We start from the raw sequence: 23,169 nt of genomic DNA on the forward strand, positions 1-23,169 counted from the left end.
GTGTGTGTGTGTGATATTTCTTCATTTGCATCATTTATTTGTTTATTTATTCCCATCTGTAGTCAATCCACCACATTACAAGATCTATTTATTTATTCATCTATCCACTTCTCATCCATTTCCTAACCTAACCTAACCTAAATCCATCCATGTTTAATTTACCACACTGCAATATCTATCCATCTATTTATTTATCTATCCATCCAGAAAAGAGTAAGAGAAAGGATTGTTACGAAGGGTTACACTTTTCCTGCCAAGCAATGTTCATGTCACTGCGTTGTTTTTAGTCACCGCAGGATATAAATAACACACACGCTTTAAAATACAGTTCCCTTGAGGTATTTACAGCTATTTATCCATTTCCATCCATACATCCACTCATCTTTTTATTTATTTTATTTATTTATTTATTATTTTGTGAGAGAAGCCAGCCGAGAACAACAAAATATTAAAAGAAAAATGTCCACTTGTGTGTTGGTTCCCTAAAAAAAAGTAGAAAGTTAGCTAAAATTAAGGAACAGATGTCTAACCTAACCTAACCTAAATTTACCCATATTCAATTTACCACACTATCTATCTATCTATCAATCTATCTATCTATCTATCTATCTATCTATCTATCTATCTATCTATCTATCCACCCATCTCATGATCCGCACATCCATTTCTCCAGCAGAGTGACAAGGGTCGGTCTACCAGTGTGGATGAAGCGAGCCCCAGGGATGGCCAGGACCCCCGAGCAGCCCTGTCCCTCCCCACCTCCCCCTCCCGCCGCCCGCTAACTCTCTTCCCCTCATCCTTTACTAAGTCCTCATCACCTCCCCAAGCCTCAGGTGACTAACACTAACCTTTGCCTGTCTGTGTGTGTGTGTGTGTGTGTGTGTGTGTGTGTGTGTGTGTGTGTGTGTTGTGTCTTTTTTCCTTTCTTTTGTCTGTGTTTCTTTCTTTTTTTTTTTCTTCTTTTTTGCTTCCTCTTTCTCCTTCTCTCTCTCTTTATCTTCTCTTTGCTGCTCCTTCTCCTCCTCCTCCTTCTCCTTTGTCTCCTTCTCCTCCTCCTCCTCCTCCTCCTCCTCCTCCTCCTCCTCCTCCTCCTCCTCCTCCTCCTCCTCCTCCTCCTCCTCCTCCTCCTCCTCCTCCTCCTCCTCCTCCTCCTCCTCCTCCTCCAATCCTTCTTTACATCCATATCCCATTCTCCTTTCTGTTCTTTCTTCATCTTTCTCTCATCCTTCTGTGTGTGTGTGTGTGTGTGTGTGTGTGAACAGTTATGTCTGGTGTGTGTTTTTGTGTTCATTTCGCATTTGTTTACGGGGAAGTTGCTGTTTGTCGAGTGTTTTCTTGAGACACGATCATTTTGGCGCAGAATGGCAGCAGGGAGGCTTCAAATAGTGATAGAGGACCGTGTAGGCTTCTCCTGAACTCACGAAGGCTTCATCTAGTAACAGGAAGCCTTGTGAAGCTCTCTATAACTCAGTGAAGCCTCAACTACTAATATAGAAGCCTTGTGAAGCTCTCTATAATTCAGTGAAGCCTCAACTAGTAATAAGAAGCCTTGTAAAGCTCTCTGTAACTCAGTGAAGCCTCAACTAGTAATGGAGAACAAAGTGAAGCTCGTCGTAAGTCGCTGTGCCTTCCAGAGTCAAGACAAAATTGTTACTTGTGATGGAAAGTTTAAAAATATGAATTGTTTACTGTTTCCCAAAGTTTATGGAGAGATTATGCTAAGTATGCACAGATTATAAGCAAATTTGTCATGTCGTTCCCTGGCCTTCCCTAAAAAGATCCCTAAATTTGTGCAGATCCTTCAGTAACACACCACAAGTTACATTAAGTTAGGTGAGGTGAGGTTAGGATAGGATAGGTTAGGTTTGGCTAGGTTTGAGTTAGGTTAGTTAGGTTAGGTTAGGTTTGGTTAGATTAGCCCCTTCAAGTTTATAGAAAAATTATGCAAAATACAGACAATTCTTTAATATCATTCTCAAAACAGGTTCCTAAATTTGTGCAAACCCTTTCATAACACCACACATTAGGTTAGGTTAGGTTTGGGCCCTTAGAGAAATTTATACACAAAATATTAACTAATTATCCACAAATTCATCATGTCGTCCCCTGTCATTCCCTAAAAAGGTCCATAAATTCTTGCAAACCTCATAACATCACAAAGTTAGGTTAGGTTAGGGTTAGGTTTTGGTTCTTCAAGTTTATAGAAAAATTTATACACAAAATATACACAAAAGATCGTTCTCTAAAAACATCCCAAAATTTGTGCGAACCCTTTCACCCTTTCATAACACACTACAAGTTAGGTTAGGTTTGGATCCTTCAAGTGTATAGGGAGATTTATACACAAAATATATACAAATTCTTAATATCGTTCTCTACAAATGTCCCTAAATTTGTGCTGACCGTTTCATAGCACATTGCAAGTTACATTAGATTAGGTTAGGTCTGGGCCCTTCAAGTTTATAGAGAAATCACACAAAATATTGACAGATTACACACAAATTCATCCGTATTGTTCCCTGCCATGTCCTAAAAAGGTCCATAAATTTGTGCAAACCCTTTAATAACTCACCACAAGTTAACCCTGCCAGTTTTCCCTACCTAGGCCACATCAGCCCCCCTTGGTGGTAGACAACCCTGCCATCCACCAGCCCCCTATAAGTGTTACTGCTGCCCCTGGGTGTTGGTGGTGCCCTGGGGGGTGTGGCAGGGTGCTGTGTGCTCTGTGCACCCTCTTCCCCCTCTTCCCCCTACCAGTGCACTCCAGGATTGGTTAAGTGTGTGTATGTGTGTGTGTGTGTGTGTGTGTGTGTGTGTGTGTGTGTGTGTGTGTGTGTGTGTCAGCCATGCCTGGTCTTGTCCTAACCTAACCTAATGTATTCAGTTTTTTATTTATTTATTTATTTTATTTATTTTATTTATTTATTTATTTATTTTATTTTTTTTTTGGGGGCGATTAATGTAGTTGTTTTGTCTGTTCGCCTGTTTTTCTGTCTATCTAACTATCTATCTATCTATCTCGTTTTATTTTCTAGTCTGTTTGTCGATCTGTCTATCTCTCGTTTTCTTTCCCCATGTTTGTGTGTTCGTTTGTGTGTGAAGGCGTGCTGGTGATACATATTTAGCATTTTTATTTATTTACATTTTTTTACCTGTTTGTGTGAAATAATCCATTTTATTTTTAATGTATGTCTTTCCTTACAGCATTTATTTCTTATAGACCAGAGTGTTATTAATTTATTTATTTCCAGTACTGCATATTTTGATAACCACATTTTTATTACTTGTCTTGTGCCATAGAGAATATTTATTTTTGTAGCCTAAACTTGAAGTATTGATTTATTTCCATTGATTGATCCACCCACTGATGTATTTAACCCCTTCAGTACCATGATGCATTTCCATATTCATTCTGGTGACTATTTGGTGATTTTACACAGCTTCAGAAACTCATTTGGGTGATTAAAATAATGAAGACCATGGCCATTAATCCCTTCAGTAGCATGACGTGTTTCCATATGCATTTTGGTGACTATTTGGTGATTTTACAAAGCTTCAGAAACTCATGTGGGGGATTAAAATAGTGAAGACTGTGGCCATTAATCTTGCAACCTCCATAGACCCTTCCTAATGTCAATAAAATCACCTAATCTTACACAAAATTCAAAGTAGAAAAGTGTCACAGTACTGAACGGGTTAACACAGACAGTCAATTGAGCATCAGTAGCATACCTCTTTTTTGCCACCAAGTCACCCTGTAGTGTTGGCAAGTAGTGTGTGGTGCACCTAGCCAGGCAGAATGTGACTGAGTAGCCTCTAGTGACAGGATCTAATGCATTGGGATGTATTGTAACCTTTTAAACTGTAACCCACCCCACCTCCATATACTTTTAAATTACTCTTCTCTCTCTATCCATTTTCTGATCCATTATTTCTCAGTACATGTCTAGTCATCTTTTTCTAGTGCTTTCAATATACTCTAAGACATTTCATTATCCATTCATATACTTTTAAAATTGTCTCTATTCATTTTTCTAATCCATTTATTTCTCAGTACATGTCTAGTTATCTTTTTCTAGTGCTTTCAAAATACTCTATAACATTATTTCATCATTATCCATTATTTCTGCTTCTCAAATAATTTCAGAACACTTTAAAACCTTATTTCATCATTATTTATTATTTCTTCCTCTCTAATAACTTCAAAACAATCAAAAACACCTTATTCCTTCATTATTTATTATTTCAACCTCTCTAGTTCCTTCAAAACACTCCCAAAAATACCATTCATTCTTATCCATCTCTGCTAACACTCCAGTACCTCTCACACACACACACACACACACACACACACACACACACACACACACACACACACACACACACACACACACACACACACACACAAGCCCCAACACAGTCCCACACACCTCAGCACAGCCCCACACAGCCCACAAACAGGCTTATATAGGACTACATAGCCTGACACAGTCCTACATAGCCCAACACAGCCCTACACAGCCTCAAACAACCTCACACAGTCCTACATAGCCTGACACAGCCTCACACAGCCCTGTAACCCCAACACAGCCTCAAACAGCCCCAACATAGCCCAGTAACTCCCCAGCCCTGTACATCCAAGCATCAATTTTGTCCCTGTACTTATTGTATCCTCAACCTCCTCCCCCCCTGCCCTGCCCTGCCCTGCCCCCTGTGACATCTCCCGGCCTCTGTGTGTGTCCCTGGTGGATACTGTATGGTGTGGTCTGTGGTGTTGTGGTGTTGTTCCCCTATGGTGCGGTGTGTGTGTGTCTCCCTCCCCTCCCACTCTGCCATCACTGTTATTTTGAGGCCAGGCTCCCACCAACCCTGCCTTGTCTCGCCACGGATTGAAGGTACAGTATCACACCTGCTTGTCTGTCTATCTCCTGTCTGTCTGTCTGTCTGTCTATCTTCTCACCTGTTTGTCTCTTTTTAACGAGTCTTCTCACCTGCCTGTTTAAATTTCCGTGTTCTCTTTAATGACCTGTTTGTTCCTGCCTGTTTAAAGTTACGTGCCTGTTTCAGTCACCTGTGTTTTGCCACCTGCCTGCTCCACTCACCTGCTCCCACCACCTGCCTGTTGTTCTTAAGTGTTTAAATTCATGTAAAGAAATAATGACGTGTGTTTGTGTGTGTGTGTGTGTGTGTGTGTGTGTGTGTGTGTGTGTGTGTGTGTCTTAATCAGTGTTTCATTATAGCTTCTCTCACTCTCATTTCACTCTCAATGGTCTGTGTGAGTGTGCACCCTGTTATGTCACCCTGCCTCTCTAGCTTTCTGAAGGCCATTTCACACTGGAGGCAAGACACACCACACACGCGGGCTGAAGCTAAGTGGCTTACATTCACCTCAGTGCATTTCCAACAGCTGTGTTTGTACCAGATGCTAAACTCTGCTCTGGGACACACCCGCCACACTACTCACAATAGTTCCAAGATTAGGCAATTTTTCCAGCCATAGCCTTTTTTTTCATGCTTTTTATTTCATTTATTTATTTTTTTCACTTTATTTTATACTATTTTTCTTTTTTTTTTTTATGCTTGGATGCCTCGTGCCTCTTTGGGAGTCTGCCTCTGTGCTCTCATCTCCAGAGGCCCACCTGCCACCTACCACTGTCCCACACCTCTCTGACCCCAGTGACCTGACCCCTCAACTCAAGGCACTGTCAGGCTGTCAGTGTGTTCACATGAAACCTTCTAGACAGACATAGCTTTGGTGTAAACATGGCCATGTGTCCCGCCTAGCATTGCATCCAGTGTGAAATGGCCTTCAGTCTCACCCTGCTTCACATTTCATCACCCTGCCTCACTCTGCTTCACCCTGCCTCACCCTGCTTCACATTTCATCACCCTGCTTCACGTTACATCACCCTGCTTCACACTACCTCGCCCCACTTCACCCTTCATGACCCTGCCTCACTCTTCTTCACCCTGCTATGTCACCCTGCCTCACTCTGCCTGCTAACTGCCAACCACACAGCAAATATCAACAATGGCCCAAGTTTTGAAGCATTTTTGGGTCATGAAACTATATTTGCCTGGGATTTGAATTGTTTTGAGGTATTAACAAGTAACGTGCCTCCTTCCCTCCACCACAGCTGCTCGTGTGGTGTGTGGTTTCTGGTATGTGGTGGAGGTACAGGAAGGAAGGAAGGAAAGAAGAAAGTGTATAGGCTGTCATAGAATATTAAGATTGTTTTTTTTAGTGTAGTGTGTGATGAGTGGTGTGTGGTGGAGTGGTATGTGGAAGGAAGGAAGGAAGAAAGAAAGGAAGAGTGAAGGCCATCATAGAATATTAAGATTGTTTTTTTTAGTATGGTGTGTGGTGTGTGGTGTGTGGTAGAGGTACAGGAAGGTAGGAAGAATGGTGTGTGGTATGTGGTGGAGGTACAGGAAGGAAGGAAGGAAGAAAGAAAGAGTAGAGGCCATCATAGAATATTAAGATAAGTTTTTAAGTGTTCAATGAGAAAAATATTGTTTATAAGTTAGGAAGTTTGAAAGTCAAGTTACAGGTGAAGTTTTTCCTGTAAGTTGTAGTTTATGTGAGTTAATGATGGTCTGTAAGTGAAGTTTTTATTAGTTTAAGTTGACTCATAGCATGTCGAGTCATTGCCAACTTACATTTCAGCTTGAAACTTGAAACCGCTCAAAGAATTCTCAATAAAAAATCATAAAGAAGTAAAGTAAGAAAAAAATGAAAAATCAATAATAAAAACCAGCTTAATTTTCAGCTTAAAACTTGAAACACCACTTAGAATCGTCAATAGAAGTCACACAGAACCATTTAAAGGCTACAAAACATAATAAAAATAACAAATACCAGCTTAATTTTCAGCTTAAAACTTGAAACATCACTTTAAAAGAACCAAAACAACAAAAATAACAATAACAAAAACCAGCTTAATTTTCAGCTTAAAATTTGAAACCACTTGAAAAGAACCAAAAGCAACAAAAATAATAACAATAACAAAAACCAGCTTAATTTTCAGCTTAAACTTGAAGCACCACTTAGAATCCTCAATAGAAGTCACACAGAACCATTGAAAGGCAACAAAACATAATAAAAATAATAAAAACCAGCTTAATTTTCAGCTTAAACTTAAAACATCACTTAGAATCCTCAATAAAAGTCACAAGGAACCATTTAAATGCTACAAAACATGATAACTCTGTCACTGAACAACAAATATGGTGCTGTAACAGTGGCATCCAATAGACACAGGCCTGTATTCTGAAATGCCTAGCTCTCTCACCATCACTACTTTCCAGAGACTCCAGTTGAAGATGCTCGTGTTTTTAAGAGTATTTTTCTAGTTCTGGTGATACATTGGCAAGATTTCTAGTTTACCACAAGGAGAAACTGTCTTTAAAACCCAGCTAGTCATCTCTCTGGGCTTGGGAAATTGCTGTGGTGAGAGGGAAAGGCATTTTTAAGAGTATTTTTATGGTTCTGGTGATACATTGGCAAGATTTCTAGTTTGTCATAAGGAGAAACTCTTGAAAACCTGGCTTATCATCTCTGTGGCATTGGAAAATTATCGTAGTAAGAGAGGATATTTTTTTAAGGTGCTTTTACGATTCTAGAGGCAGATTGACAAGATTTCTAGTTTATAAAAAGGAGAAGCTGTCTTAAAAACCTGGCTAGTCATCCCTGTGGCCTTGGAAAATTGTTGTGGTGAGAGAGTAAACATTTCTAAATACAGTGAACAGTGCCACCGTGTTAGTGCCTGAGTGTGACGTTCCTTTCTTGCCGCAGAGGAGAGCCTGTCAGAGGAGGATGCTGGCACCCCCTCCGGCACCCTGGAGCGCGGGCAGCAGGCACCGTGGTCAGGCTCCAGCGGCAGGAAACAGCGTAGTGCAGCTTTCAAGGCAGCGAGACAGGCGGAACTCAAACGGTGAGGTGCTGAGTGGTGTGTAGTGGTAGTATAGCATGTTTGTATGGTGTTTTGGGGGTGGTGTGTGATGGCAGTGTGGTGTTGTGGGGGTGGTGATATGTATTTGTGTTTTTTGTGGTGGTGTTATGTGTTTTGTGTGGTGTTGTGGTGATAGTGTATTTGTGTTTGTTTTGAGTGGTGGTGGTGCCATGTGGTGCAGTGGTGTTGTGTGGTGATGTAGTGGTGTTGTGTGGTATTGTGGTGGGCCTTAGAAAATAGTCATGGCAGGAGAATAAAGTATTTTTAAGCATGTTTTTATGGTTCTAGAGGCAGAGTGTCAACATTTCCACTTTATAAACAGGAGAAACACTCTTGAAAACCCTGCTAGTCATCTCTGTGGCCTTAGAAAACATTCATGGTGAGAGAATAAACCATTTCTGAATACTGACCCACTCTCTTCCTGTCCTTCCTGCAGGTTGAGGATGGCGCAGGAGATACAGAGGCAGCTGGAGGAGTGTGAGGTGAAGACAAGAGAATTGGAGGAGAGGTGTAGCCACAGAGAAAGCCCTTAGAGGAGAAGCAGTAAGTTCTCCTCCTCTCAGCCCCTTCCTAGTCCCCTCTTGGCCCTCTTTGTTCTTTCTTAGCTCTTTCTGTTTTTAGCCCTGTCAGCCCTTCCTCTCAGTTCTTTTTGGTTCTCTCTTGACCCTTTCTATTCCCTCTCAGTCCTCTTTGCCCTTTCTCAGCCCTCGTTCTGTTCTTTTAGGCCTCTCTGTTCTTAGCCCTCTCAGCCCCTCCATTCAGCCCTTTCTTGGTCCCCTCCTGGCCCTTTCTATTCTCTCTCAGCCATCTCTGTTCTTTCTCAGCCCTTTGTTCTTTTTTAACTCTTTCTGTTTTTTCTTAGCCCTCTCAGCCCCTCCACTCAGCCTTTTCTTAGTCCTCCTGTTTTTTTTTTTTTTTTTTTTTTTCTATTCCCTCTCAGCCCACTCTCTTCTCTCTTTGCCCTCTCTGTCCTTTTTTTAGCCCTCTGTCCCATTTTAGCCCTCTCTGTTCCATCTTAGCCCTCTCTGTTCTTTCTTAGCCCTCTTTGTCCAATCTTAGCCTTCTTGTTCCTTTTTCTTAGCCCTTTGTCCCATCTTAGCTTCTCTCTATCCCATCTCGGCTCTTTTTCCTCTTTTTAGCCCTCTCTGTTCTTTCTTAGTCTCTCTGTTCTTTTATTTTGACTTCTTTTTTATTTTTAGCCCTCTCTGTCCCCTTCTCTTACCCCTCTTACCCTCTTCTGACCTTATTAAGTTCTCTTTGCAATTCCTACCCATTTTCAGGACTTTAAATGGCTGTAGAACAATTGAAGATGTCCCAGAGTGATTAGAAAGTTAACCAGTACTCTCAGTGATTCGTACATTTCTCTGGTAAACTCTGGAACTCCTTGCCTGTTTCTGTATTTCCAACTTCATTTAAGAGGGAAGTTTCAAGACATTTACCCCTTTATTGTGGCTAATGCTTGTATCAGTAAGGGGACTGGTAACTCAGTGGATCTTTTTTTTCTTTAAATTTTACATATCCAGTTTTCCGCTCTTACATGAAAAGAAAAATTAGTAAATGAAAGATGTGTTGATGACAGTGTGGGTGATGATGTGCACGTCTGACTGTATGTGTGTCTGTGTGTGGCAGGGTGGCGTGGAGAGGGACGAGGCAGAGCTGATGGGCGACTGGTTTGCGATGGTGCACGAGAAGAACGCGTTGGTGAGGTGGGAGCAGGAGCTGATGGTGCGTGCCAAGGAGCTGGAGCTGGAGGACAGGCATGTCAGGCTGGAGCACGAACTGAGGCACCGCATGGCACTCTCTGGTAGGCACTCACTCACTCACTCACTCACACACTCACACACACACACACACACACACACACACACACACACACACACACACACACACACACACACACACACACACACACACACACACACACAAGAAATTGAATAGCTTAATCTTGGTCATTGTTTTATTTCCAGAGACCAATTGCCCAATCAAAACAAATAATACCAACTAGTTTTAAGAATAGTGGAAGTTACATTTTTTTCTGCCCCCATTTGGAGTGCCCCCTAGATGGATGGCACCCTCAACATTTGCCTATACTGCCTGTGCCACGGACCTTAGCAGTGTAGCAGGACTGTTCCTCACTGTGTCCGCTTGTTGACGTCCTTTCCTCACCTCAGAACACGAGAAGTCCCGCGAAGACATCGACCGGGAGGGCACCATCCTGGCCGAGATGCTGAGTATCCTGGAGCAGAAGGACGCACTGGTCACCATGCTGGAGGAGGACAGACAGAGGTGCGGCCACTACCACACTCCCTCCACCCCCTCCAACTCCACCACCATCACCACTGCCTCATGCTTCCACCTTCCCCACATCACCCCATCCCCCCCCACCACACCCCTGACCTCTGACCTTGCCTTGGCCCTAAATTGCATGAGTCTCTTCACCAACCCTCCATCAAGGAGACCAAGCATTTTTGACCTTGACCCACGTAGCCGCGCTGGTACCCACTCCCAGCATGCATTGGGTCAAGCCGGCCTGTACAGTCAGCTGGGTCGGGTCAGACGCTCCACTGTTCCTGACCTGACCAGCTGGATGAGTCTGCCACCTGACCTCTTGCATTCATCACGTCGTCGGTTTAGCCTCACCTCACCAACGCCTTATTCGAGTCTGTCCACACCTGCTCCGTCAGTGAGACAGTATGGTGATGGTGATGGCGAGGGTGTCAACTCCACACTACGCACCATCTGTGGCTATGTGGTGGTGGTGGTGGTGGCGGTGTGGTTCCTGCCATATATACAGGCTCTCCTCTCACTCCTAGGGGACGAGGCACCACCACCCTCACCATTCTGATATACTCATTCTGATACTCATGTTTTTAATCCCTTCAGTACTGAGACTTATTTTTACCTTCATTTTTTGGGTATGTTTCAAGATGTTTGTCCCAGACTTATGGATAACTCGGTTTCATCTTTAAGGGAACTGGCTTTCAAGTGGGCCCTTTTTTGTTAATCTTTTGTTGTCCTTGGTTTGCTTCCCCTCTTGCATATAAATGAAGAAATTATTAGATTTTTTTTACATTATGGTCTTTTAAAGTCAGAAGATTAATGGCCACAGTCTTTACTATTCTAATCCCTACATTTATTTCTGTAGCTGTATAAAATCAAATATTAACCAGAATGAATAGGAAAACACATCCTGGTACTGAAGAGATTAATTAACAAGCTGTGACTGACTTTTTAACCCCTTCAGTACTGGGACACATTTTTACCTTCAGATTTGCATACAATTAGAAAGTTTTATTGACATTAGGAACAGTCTATAGAGATCAGATGATTAATGGCCACAATCTTCACTATTTTAATCCCTCCTCATAAGTTTCTGATAGCTGTATAAAATCACCAAATAGTCACCAGAGTGAATATGGAAACGCGTACAGTACTGAAGAGATTAATTAACGATCTGTGACTGGCTTTTGATGTCACCAGGTAGACCACGCCAGATTCACTCATGCTTGTGTTACGGAGCTGCCTTGTGTGTGTTAGGCATTGCAGTCTCCTCTTCCTCATTGTTATGGTTCCTAACACTGCATTCCTCTATTCTACTTATCCTTAGTAATAGTAGTAGTCTAAGAGTTGCATTAGTAGTCATAGTGTTATGGTGTTGAAGGCAGCATGTTGTAGTGAAGACTGGTGTGGCAGTGTTGAGTAGTGTTAGTATGGTGACCCATTGTTCCTCACCCTGCCTTGTGTTACCTGTAAGAGTTATAAGCCAATATTCTGAAACACTTCCGCTCTGCATCTTCACTATTTTCAAAGGCTCTAGATGAAGTGATGTGGATTTTTAAGGGTGTTTCTGTGATTCTAGTGACATGTTGACAAGTTTTCTGCATTATCAACAGGACAAATACTCTTTTTAAAGGCTCTAATTGAAGTGACACAGGTTTTTAAGGGTGTTTCTGTGATTCTAATGACATGTTGACAAGTTTTCTGCATTATCAACAGGACAAATACTCTTTTTAAAGGCTCTAGTTGAAGTGACACAGGTTATTAAGGGTGCTTCTGTGATTCTATTGACATGTTGACAAGTTTTCTGCATTATCAACAGGACAAATACTCTATAGAACTCGGCTAATCATCTTTATGGTCTTTGAAAATGGTCACGGTGAGAGAAAGAGAAAGGGAAGTGTTTCTAAATATGGTGCATAATGTGGAGTCATGGTGAATTGTTGAGTAATATCCTAGACTTACTGCATTGCTTTCCTGATAATGTTAAGCACTGGTACTGGTCACATCTTACCCAACCAACCTCTGACACATCTCACCTTGCTTTGTTTCCTCCATTGATTCTTGTCACATCTTACCTAACTAACTGATGCATCTCACCTTGCCTCCTACACTGGTTCTTGTCACATCTTGCCTAATTAACCTCCCTGACACATCTTGCCTTGTTCCTTCCACTAGTACTTGTCACATCTCACCTTGCTTCTCTCTCCACTTCCTTGTCATACCTTACCTAACAAACTGACGTCTTCCACTGGTACTTGTCACACCTTTACCTAACCTAACCTCAGACACATCGCACCTTCCTTCCCCACCCAGCCAACTTCCTCTGACACATTTTCCTTGCTTCTCCCTCTGGTTCTTGTCACATCTTCTCTAACTGACACATCTCATTCACTTCTCCCACTCATACTTGTCACTCTTCCTAACCAACCTTCGACACATCTCACATCACTCTCGCCACTGGTACTGTGTCACATCTTACCTAATTTAACCCCCTCTGATACATCTCACCTTGTCCAGCCTTACCTAACATAGAACAGCCCTGAACAAACAATTAGTACCAAGATCATGAACAAAATTAGACAAGGTTTCGTAGACTTAAGGACAATATTTACTCCCTTCAATGAACAAAATAGCGAGAAGTGTAGAAACAGAAGGGGTCCGTAGAAGTATCACTATTTTATTTGTTGTTTTGCTTATTTTATTAACACAAGAGGGAAGGTTAATAGGAGTTGTGAGAGAGAGAGAGAGAGAGAGAGAGAATTGTTAGCTTGTCCCATTGAAAGCATCATTAGAAAACATAACCACATGACACCAGACCACAGACTCACCACCACCACCACCACCACGACACCACCACCACCACCACTTACCTGCCCCATTGAACGCATCACCAAACGTCCAAACAAAACCACATAACCACCATCACATCACCACCACCACCACCACCCTCTTGCCACCTCCCTGTGTCTCCTCCCTGGCCAGCGTGCACTCAGAAGGCTCCTCAGAGTGGCCTTCCTGTAAGTCCTGGAACTGCCTGCCCTTGTGACCCCAGTGGCAGCAGCAGCAGCAGCCACCACTAACACCTGCTCTCACTCGCACCTTGCTTCTCTCCAACACCAGCACCACCACCACCACCACCACCACATAAACGTCCTTTACACTCACTGATTCATATAGAGTTCATTTTGTCATAGTTTACATTGATTTAGTCATCTTTATTAGCTTCATCACCAATATACTAAATATCACCACTACTACTACCAATAACACCACCACCACCATCACTAGAGTTAATTTTGTCTTGATTTCTATTGATTCACTCACCATTATAAGCTTCACCATGTACTGATTTCACCACCACCACCACCACCACCACCACTACTAACACGGCTGACAACTGTGATGACAACCTGCTAATAAATGTCGATCTTTTTAATTAGTGCTTGTTTCACCAGTACCTCCCCTCACCTGCCTACTTACCTGCTCGTTACTAACAGGTGTGGTGATTGGCGGGCTGTTGCATGTAAGTTACTACCGTTACTACTGCTACTATTAATTCTGTGTGGTGTTTGAAGTGTTTGTGTTGGTAATTGTTCTCCTGAGTGTGCTAATGCTTGTTTTGAATGCTGCATCTTGCTTTTTTATTCATTTATTTATTATTATTATTTATTTATTTTATTTATTTGTGGTTTAGTTACATCTAGTTTTTTTTTTTTTTTTTTTTTTATACGTATTACTATTTATTGCCTGTTTTATTTATTTATTTTATTTTTATTTATTTTTTTTTTTTTACCCCTTCAGTACTAGGACATATCCATATTCACTTTGTTTACTATTTCAAGATTCTATACAGCTTCAGAAACTCATGTGGGGGATTAAAATAGTGAAGACTGTGGCCATTAATCCTCTGACCTCCATAGACCCTTCCTAATGTCAATAAAATGGTCTAATGGTACACAAATCTCAAGGTAAAAGTGTGTCCCAGTAGTGAAGGGGTCAAAATAGTGAAGACTGTGGCCATTAATCTTGTGACCTCCATAGACCCTTCCTAATGTCAATAAAATGGTCTAATGATACACAAATCTCAAAAATAGAAATATGTCCCAGTACTGAAGGGATTAAGACATTTATTTCTACTTTTTACTTATATATTTTTCAAAGTTGTTTTGTGGCTTGTGTTGTCAGAGTTTCAAGAATATTTTTGTGGGTTTGGCTTGTATTTTTTTAGTTTTATAATTTTTGTATGGGTATATTTATTGGCCACAGTTAAAAGTTTGAAATGTTCTGTATACCACACCTTGTTCCTCATTCTCCCTTCCCCCACACACAATACTGACACATTCTTTGTAGTAAATGTTTAAAATGTTCTGTATAAACTCTTAAAATGCTCTCAAACATGCCAAACTGTCTTAAAATGCTCTCAAAACATGTCAAACTGTCTTAAAGATGTTCTCAAAACATGCCAACCTGTCTTAAGATGCCCTCAAAATATGCCAAACTATCTTAAAATAGCCTCAAAAGATGCTAAACTGTCTTAAAATGCTCTCAAAACTTGTTAAACTCTTAAAATGCCCTCAAAATATGCCAAACACTTAAAATGCTATCAAAATTTGCCTAAATCTTATAATACCCTCAAAATTTGCCAAACTGTTTTGCCCTCAAAATATGCCAGACTCTTAAAATGCCCTCAAAACATGCCAAACTGTCTGAAAAGGCCATTAAAACATGCCAAACTATCTTAAAATGCCCTCAAAATATGCCTAAATGTCTTAAAATGCCCTCAAAATATGCTAAACTGCCTTAAAATGTCCTCAGTATTTCAAATGTTCCTCATACCACACCTTGCCTTTGCTGCTTTATTGTACTTCTTAGGTATGTCCTTCATACCACAGCTGTCTCTCACTCGCTCTTTTCTGACACAATACTGACACACTCGTACTATAAATGTTTCAAATGTTTTCGCCTTTTTCCTTTCCTGACACATGACACACTCTGAGTAAATGTATCAAATTTTCTTTTTACCACAGGTGGTCTCTCACTCTCCCTTTCCTGACACATGATACTGACACACTCTGGCTTTGTAGTAAATGTATCAAATGTTCTATATACCACATTTTTCTTCTTCTTCTTATAAACAATATTGGCTTTTCACAGTAATTATCTGCTCCCTTTCCTGACACACAAAATACTGATACACACAGGCTTTTCCAACACATGATACTGACACACTCATCCCCGGCAGGTACATGGAGGAGGACCGAGATCTGGAGGCGGTGATGCTGCGGAAAGGCCTCCAACTCTCCCCACTGAGACGAGAAACTGGCGTGTGAACTCTTGAAGTCTCGTATAAGCTCATGTGGGAACTTGTGTATTTCGAGGGTGACTCCTTACTGCCTTCCTGCTTCCCTCAAGGCAGCTCCCAGTGAGGCTACAGTGTGTTAAAGGACTATTCAGGGATTGTCTTCTATTTCACCCATTGCTAAGACACAGCTTGTTATTATATTGGTGCAAGGAAGGAAGGAAATGAAGAAGGTTGGTTTGTGGTGACTGTGTGGTGTTCAGCTGTGGTGGATGACGTCTGGTTTTAATGGTTTTATGTATTTATTTATTTATTTATTTATTTTCTCTCATTTTTATTTGTTTTTTGTGTGTTCAAGATGTCAGGTTTGTGGTAGGTGATGTCTGTTCTCTCTCTCTCTCTCTCTCTCTCTCTCTCTCTCTCTCTCTCTCTCTCTCTCATTTTTATTTGTTTTTGTGTCAAGTTGAACCACCAGCAGAGAAATTAATTATGTTTTTTAATTTTTATTATTAGTTTTTTGTGTGTGTTTGTGTGTATGAGGAGGAAACTGGCTAAGGGCAACAAAATTAGAAAAAAAAATGTCCATTTGATTGCCAGTTCCCTTACAGATCAGTGAAGTCAGCCAAAAGACAGGGACATATGACTTGAAATCTCCCTCTCTCTGTGTCATGGCCAGGTGTCCAAGATGTCAGGTGTGTGGTGGATGAAGTCTAGATTCTTATGGATTTTTTTTTTCTCAATTTCATGGTCTATTTTTGTGTCAAGTCAAGCCACCAGTGCTGAAGAATGGTTTTGTGTTTTGTGTTAGCCAGGTGTTCAAGATGTCAGGTGTGTGGTGGATGACGTCGGTTCCTGTATTTATTTATTTATTTTATTTATTTATTTTTTTTCCTCTCATTTTCATTTGTTTTATTTTATTATTTTTTTATTATAGTTGAGAAAGTTTGCGGTGTCATGCCAGGTATTCAAAATGTCAGGTATAATGAATGAAGTATGGAATTTTTGGTATATTTTTTGTCTTATTTTCATTTGTTTTTGTGTCTGAATTGACCCACCAGTGCAGAGAAATTGATAAAGCTTCCTGTGTTGTGTCATAGCCAGGTATTCAAAATGTCAGATATAAGGAATGAAGTCTGAATTTTTTATATTTTTGCTCATTTCCATTTATTTTTGTGCCTGAATTTGACCCACCAGTGCAGAAAAGGTGACTTGGAAGTGTGTACGGTATTACTAACTAACTGAACTCCTCTCCTCTTCCTTGCTCTCTCTCTCTTTCCATCTCTCCGTGTACTCTCTCTCTCTCCTAGTGCCAAGTTATCCCATTCATATAAACATTTAGGAACACAGAAGGTTCAGACAATAAGTATCATGAGTGAGAAATATTCCGCTTGAGTAACGAATGAATGGGCAGCGATATAGTCCCCGCTCCGTCACGTATGCAAACGTTATGCAAAGCCATTCATCATTTAGCCTTGCCTGAATGCCGAGAGTGGACGTCGCTGCTGCAGACGTCCGCCTCTTAATGCTACCAGCTTGCAGGAACACCGGCAGACACAGCCAATCTAAACCAGCTGCAACGTAACACTCAGACTAAATCCTGTATTCCAAAACACTTTCTCGTCACTCCTGTGCTACTTTCAAGAGGCTTTAGTTGAAGTTTAGCAAGGTTTCATACCTGTTTTTTTTTTTCAGTTTTGCTAAATTTCTACGTTACTGAAAGGAAAAACAGTCTTGGTAACCCGGCTATTCATTCACAGCCTCGGAAAGCAGTCATGGCAAGAGAACAAAGTGTTTTTTAATATGGACGCCAAACCGACCAACCTGACTCATTCTAGCAGCTTGTCTGGTCTCTAAGACTTTCCTTGAGAGACTGAAGGACCTTTGTATTGAAGCATAAAGACTTGAACCTTACCAGACCAACATTACTGTATTAAAATGAAGTGGACTTGTGTTTTGTGTGTTGATTGCCACTGGGTGCGTCTCAAAGCTGCCCCAGATGATATTAAAGTCTTGGTGTTGAAATGCAAGGAGCCAAACATTATGCCAGTAACATTACAAAAGGACTGAAGGCTTGGGTGTTGTCCTGTCTGGTTTTAAAGGCTTCCACACCACTCATTCTACAGTGAAAGCTAGGAATGTGGGTGTGTTTTAGCCTTCTCAGTTGCTTTCATGGTGTAATGATTTCTTCCTACCCATTCCACATCAAAATCTAGGAATAAGGGTGTTTTTTTTGTCTTTTCAGGTTGTTTCATGGTGTAAGAATGATTTATCCCACCAATTCCACGTCAAAATCTAGGAGTGTGGGTATTTTTGGGTCTTTAATTAGTTTGTGTCATGGTGTAATGATTTTTTTTACCCATTCTATATCAAAATCTAGGAATGTGGGTGTCTTTTGCTTTCAGTTAGTTTGTTTCATGGTTGTAACAATTTCTTCTACCCAGTCTTTATCAAAATCTAGGAATGTGGGTGTGAGTTGGCCTTATCAGTTAGTTTCACGGTGTAACAATGATTTCCTCTACCAATTCCACTTCAAAATCTAGGAATGTGGGGTGTGGTTTTGGCTGGTATTCTCAAACAGTTCTGCACTTCACCTGTACCATTTCAAAAGGCTTTATCAAAATTGACACAAGTTTTTAAGGCATTTTTACAGTTTAGAGGCAGAGTGACAAGAAATCTACATTACTAAGTGCAGAAACGCTCTTGAAAACCTCACTAACCATCTCTGTGGCCTTGGAAAATAGCCACTTAAGTTTCATTGACTGTGGAAGAGTGATTTCCCTCGACACATTCCACACCAAAATCTAGGGAAATGTATGTGTATTGTGGATGTATATTGGCATGTATAGATCTTGTGGAGCAGTGCATGGTGGGTACAGTGGGTCGTGTAGGACAGACAGGACATTCGATGGGCAGTGTTTGGCTCCTAAGGTAGAGAGAGCAGATAGTGAGGGAAGGGTCTCTGAACAGTCATTAGCTGCCTGTGTGACATTATTCAAGCCTCCAAACCCTGTGCCTTCTCCATTATGTCAGCACCACCACCAGCGCCAACCAGTCCTTTTTTTTATATATATGAGTATATATATATAATTTTTTTTTTTTTTTTTTTTAGTTTTTTTATGCAAGAAAGGAGGACTGACCAAGGGCAACAAAAACATAAAGAAGAAGAAAAAAAAACTCACTCAGTCCATATAATTCTGGTGTTGCTTTGAGGTTGGATGTAGGGGTGGTGTGGGGTGGCTATCATCTCCTCCTCCTCCTCCTCTTGTATCCCCACTTTTCCTCCTCCTCCTCCTCTTGTCCCCTCTTCCTTCTCCTTGTCCTTATGTTAAAAATGAATCGCAGTTTCCAAATGGGTTATGTTTTGTGAAAAATGTCTGTGTATCGGAACGAGTGATAGTTTTCTTTTAATTTCATGTTTATTTCACTCCTGGAAAATTGTTTGTGTATTGGAATGAAGCATATTTTTCTTTTTATTTCCATTATTTTAGTTCAATCCAGGAAAATTGTAAATTGAAATCCACAGCAAATATCTATTTTATTTACATTTAATTTGTCTCTTTATAGTTTTTAAGGAGAATTTTTGCAAAGGTTTTATTTGTAGATACGAGTTCGGCTTTGAGAATTGATGGCATTAGGTCAACTCGTCCCTCACATCAACAGCCACATTCAAAAACACCTTGCTTTCTCGCCACAACAATTTTCAAGTCCCCATACATGACTAGCCAGGTTTTTAAGACAGTTTCTCCTTATGATCAACAAAACAATCTTGCTAATTCATCACCAAAACCATAAAAAATACCCTTAAAAATGAGTGTCTTCAACTAGAGCCTTTGTTGTTGTGAGAGAGCAAAGCGTTTCTGATGACGGCTTCAAAGCTCACTTGTCAACCTTTCATTGGCGCATCTTCTACATTTCGTCGTGTTTTCCAGCGTTTCTCTCCGTCAATGTGAATACCGCACTCATGAATCAGGGTAAAACAAACCGCTAGATTATCGCCACTTGCCACTCGTCACTCGCCACTCGTCAAGGTGAGAGAATCTGTAAATGTTCGTCAGTTGAAATTCTCCGAGTGGTCCAGCCTTTCATCTCATCTCTGACACGCTCAACCTCTCAAATCAAACTACATAAACCAGTGAGTGAGTAGAGGACCCACTCACTCACCCACTTACTCACTCACTCACTCACTCACTCACTCACTCACTCACTCACTCACTCACTCACGACGGCAGCTTTCGGGTTCATTTGAGGCGCTTCAGTTAACCACAAGCCACCCTAGTTCTCACCCCTCCCTTGTGACACCTGCCCCAGCTCTCCTTACAGGCAGGTGTGTGGGTGAGCGGGTGTGTCAGGTGTGCAGTGTCCCTCCAGGTGTGTCCCAAGCAAGGCTATTCCAAGTTCACATGTCGACTTTTTCTTTTTTTTCCCATGGCTCTTTCTTGCTCTCGTCAGCGACTCGGCTCCTCGTGTGTGGTGCCGGCCGTCTCGCCTCGTCACGGTAACTTATTCTCTCCTGCGTTGTGTGATTTGTTTAGTTGTGGAGAGCAGCAATAACAAAAAGAGCAGTCGGCGATGTGTACACTCCTACACCACGATTCTGTTGTGATAAAACCGACGTACAGTGGGTTTTTTTTTACTCCTAACCGATTTCTAGCTTTAATCTGTGCATTTGTAAATAGAAACTTAAGTAAAAGAAGTAATGTACACTGTTAACGCACCTACACACACACAGACACATGTACACACAAAGACACACACACATACACACACACACACACACACACATTCACAAACAGCACGAATATTCCCAAGTTTTCACGTAACCGCTTGTTTTCAGTTCTGCCCAAATTTAGCTTTGCTTTGACTACTGACACTCAAGAACCTCCCAGGCAGTCTTACGTCGGCCCACAGTGACAGACGTATAGACAGACAGACAGACGGACAGCAGGTGTGGGCGGCTGTCTTTCCCGAGGGTATAAATAGTGTTTTCTTGGAGCAGCTGCAGATAATTTTCGTGTAGCAATCAATATTAAGTCCATGTGTCATGAAGGTCTCGGCTCCGTGTGACTCGAGGCCAGCCGGTGTAAATGGAATCCTGTTCTAATTTATATATCTTTTGTACTGATTCACTGTGTCATTGAGGCTGAATTGGCGCTTGTATCATTATTTACCATGGTGCTCCAAAGTAAAGGAAATCTTGCAACACACTCTTTTATTCCCACTTTATGAGTAAGTATTCTATTTGGTGTGTAAAGACAGGCTAGGAGTGTCAGTGAGAGAAGTTACTGAGAGAATGGTACCTAGGTATGCATTTATAACCCCTTCAGTACTGGGATGCATTTTGACCTTGAGTTTTGGGTGTGATTATACAATTTTACTTACATTAGGGAGTATCTATGGAAGTCAGAAGATACATGTCACTAAAATTACAGAAACGCCTTAAAACCTGTCACTTAAACTATAGCCTTTAAAAACAGTATTTGTCCTACTGATAATGCAGAAAACTTGTTAACATGTCAGTAGAATCACAGAAACACCCTAAAAAACCTGCATCACTTCAACTAGACCCTATTCAAACTCTTCAAAAACAGTGAAGTGTAACAAAGCATGGGCCATAATATCAGACAAATACCCAAGGAATGGCAATGAAAGGAGTTAGACAGAATAGTACTTTATTTGGTGTATAATGGCAGGCCACAGAGGCAAGCAAGGAGCAGATTACAAAGCCAGAAGAGAGCCTGGCAGGGTGGAGCTGTTAGACTGTCACTGAGAACACACAAGATCAGATCACACATGGCTGAGAATACTGATGGAAAAGGTCACTATATGAGTCACCAAGAGCTTCATAAGTACAGCTACAGTGTTTACAAGTTCACCAGACACACGCAAGTATAAACATTAGTCCTCTCTGTGCGAAAAAATATTGATGGTCATTCTCTATAAACTATCTTTGTGGTATGACTCCTGAGAGATGATCTGACTCTAGGATGGTGTGTGTGTGTGTGTGTGTGTGTGTGTGTGTGTGTGTGGTTTGTGCTGCTTCCCTGCCAGTCTTAAGCCACGACACAAAGCTTCAGGGGAGAGGCAGAACATCGCTGAGATCAGAACACTGCTTGGACCCTCACAGCACTCGCCTCCCTGCAACACAAGGCAACACTCCATCAACACTGGAAAAACAAGAAACAAATTACAACTGGCACACTAAAAACACTGGAAAATCAAAGAAAACCAAAGGAGATTAGAACTGGCACTGCACAACACAGCAAAACCAAAGAGAATTACAACTGGCACACTGGAACACAGGAAAGCCAAGAAAAATTACAACTGGCACACTGGAACACAGGAAAGCCAAGAAAAATTACAACTGGCACACTGGAACACAGGAAAGCCAAGAAAAATTACAACTGGCACACTGGAACACAGGAAAACCCAAGGGAAAAATTATACCCCATTATACCACCACAGTGCCACTTTTTAACTTATTAAGACAGGAGGTACCTAAAAATACCTCCTTTACCCATAAATTCCTGTGAAAAGCCCACAGTGTATTAAAAAAAAAAAAGAGGAGGAGGAGGAGGAAGACGACGACAACCCAGACAGTCTGAGCATATTGAGAAACATTTGTCACCGCACCTCCACTATTTCAAAAGCCTTCAGTTCAAATGACAAGTTCTCAAAGGTGTTTTCAATAGATCTAGTGACAAATGATCAAAGTTACTACATTATCTACAGGAGAAACACCCTCAGAAACCTGGCTCATCATCTCCATCACACCACTATTTCAAACGGCTTCACTTCAAATGACACAAATTCTCAAGAGTGTTCTTTTAATTGATCTAGTGACCAATGAACAAGATTACTACAATATCTACAGGAGAAACACCCTTGGAAACCTGGCTTACCATCACTGTGTCCTTGGAAAATAGTTGTGGTGAGAGAGCAAAGGATTTCAGAATAGACTTAACTGACAGCCACTACAATAACTGGCAATGAAATATTCTTTTAATGGTCCTTAAAATGCAAACAGAAAAGAGAATGCTTGGGCCAAACTGAGCTTTCTTTCCATAGTTTCTCTTCCTATTGCTCTTAAGCCCTACAGTACTGGGACACATTTTTACCATGAGTTTGGCTATGATTAGACGATTTTATTGATGTTACGAAAAGTCTATAGAGGACAGAAGATTAATGGCCACAGTCTTCACTATTTTAATTCTTCACATGAGTTTCTGAAGCGGCATAAAATCACCAAATAGTTAACAGAAGGAATAGGGAAACACGTCATGGTACTGAGGGGCTTGACTCTGACCAGGCACTCACCACATTGGGAGGCCAGACACTACAATAACCAGCAAGGCACTGTATCCCTGACCTGGCACTCACCACATAAGGATGCCAGACACTACAATAACTGGCAAGGCACTGTATCCCTGCCCTGGCACTCACCACATGCAGGGAGGCCAGGCACTACAATAACTGGCAGGAGGCACGCTCTCGGAAAGGATTATTTTTCTGGGAGGAGAAGCCAACCAACAGGGAGTCTTCGTGCTCGTGGAGGAGAATAAACTGCTTGATCTCCTCCACCACCTCTGACACCGGCATTCGCTTCATCCCCGCCTCTCTCCGCAGCTGCTCCACCATCAC

At 41.4% G+C, this 23,169-nt stretch overlaps 1 protein-coding gene across 1 annotated transcript in view; it reads left to right on the top strand.

The window, feature by feature from the left end:
- The window catches only part of LOC123519450 (F-actin-monooxygenase Mical-like), a 98,585-nt gene that overhangs the window by 50,014 nt on the left and 25,402 nt on the right, over positions 1-23,169 (top strand). Inside the window, 8 exon segments of the mRNA XM_045280750.1 lie at positions 674-833; positions 4,722-4,895; positions 7,796-7,934; positions 8,389-8,454; positions 8,456-8,495; positions 9,582-9,756; positions 10,124-10,238; positions 15,475-21,557. Coding sequence (XP_045136685.1) covers positions 674-833; positions 4,722-4,895; positions 7,796-7,934; positions 8,389-8,454; positions 8,456-8,495; positions 9,582-9,756; positions 10,124-10,238; positions 15,475-15,562 — 957 coding nt within the window. The 3' untranslated portion in view covers positions 15,563-21,557.

This window comes from Portunus trituberculatus, chromosome 7 (genome assembly GCF_017591435.1).
Source record: "Portunus trituberculatus isolate SZX2019 chromosome 7, ASM1759143v1, whole genome shotgun sequence".
Taxonomy (NCBI): domain Eukaryota; kingdom Metazoa; phylum Arthropoda; class Malacostraca; order Decapoda; family Portunidae; genus Portunus; species Portunus trituberculatus.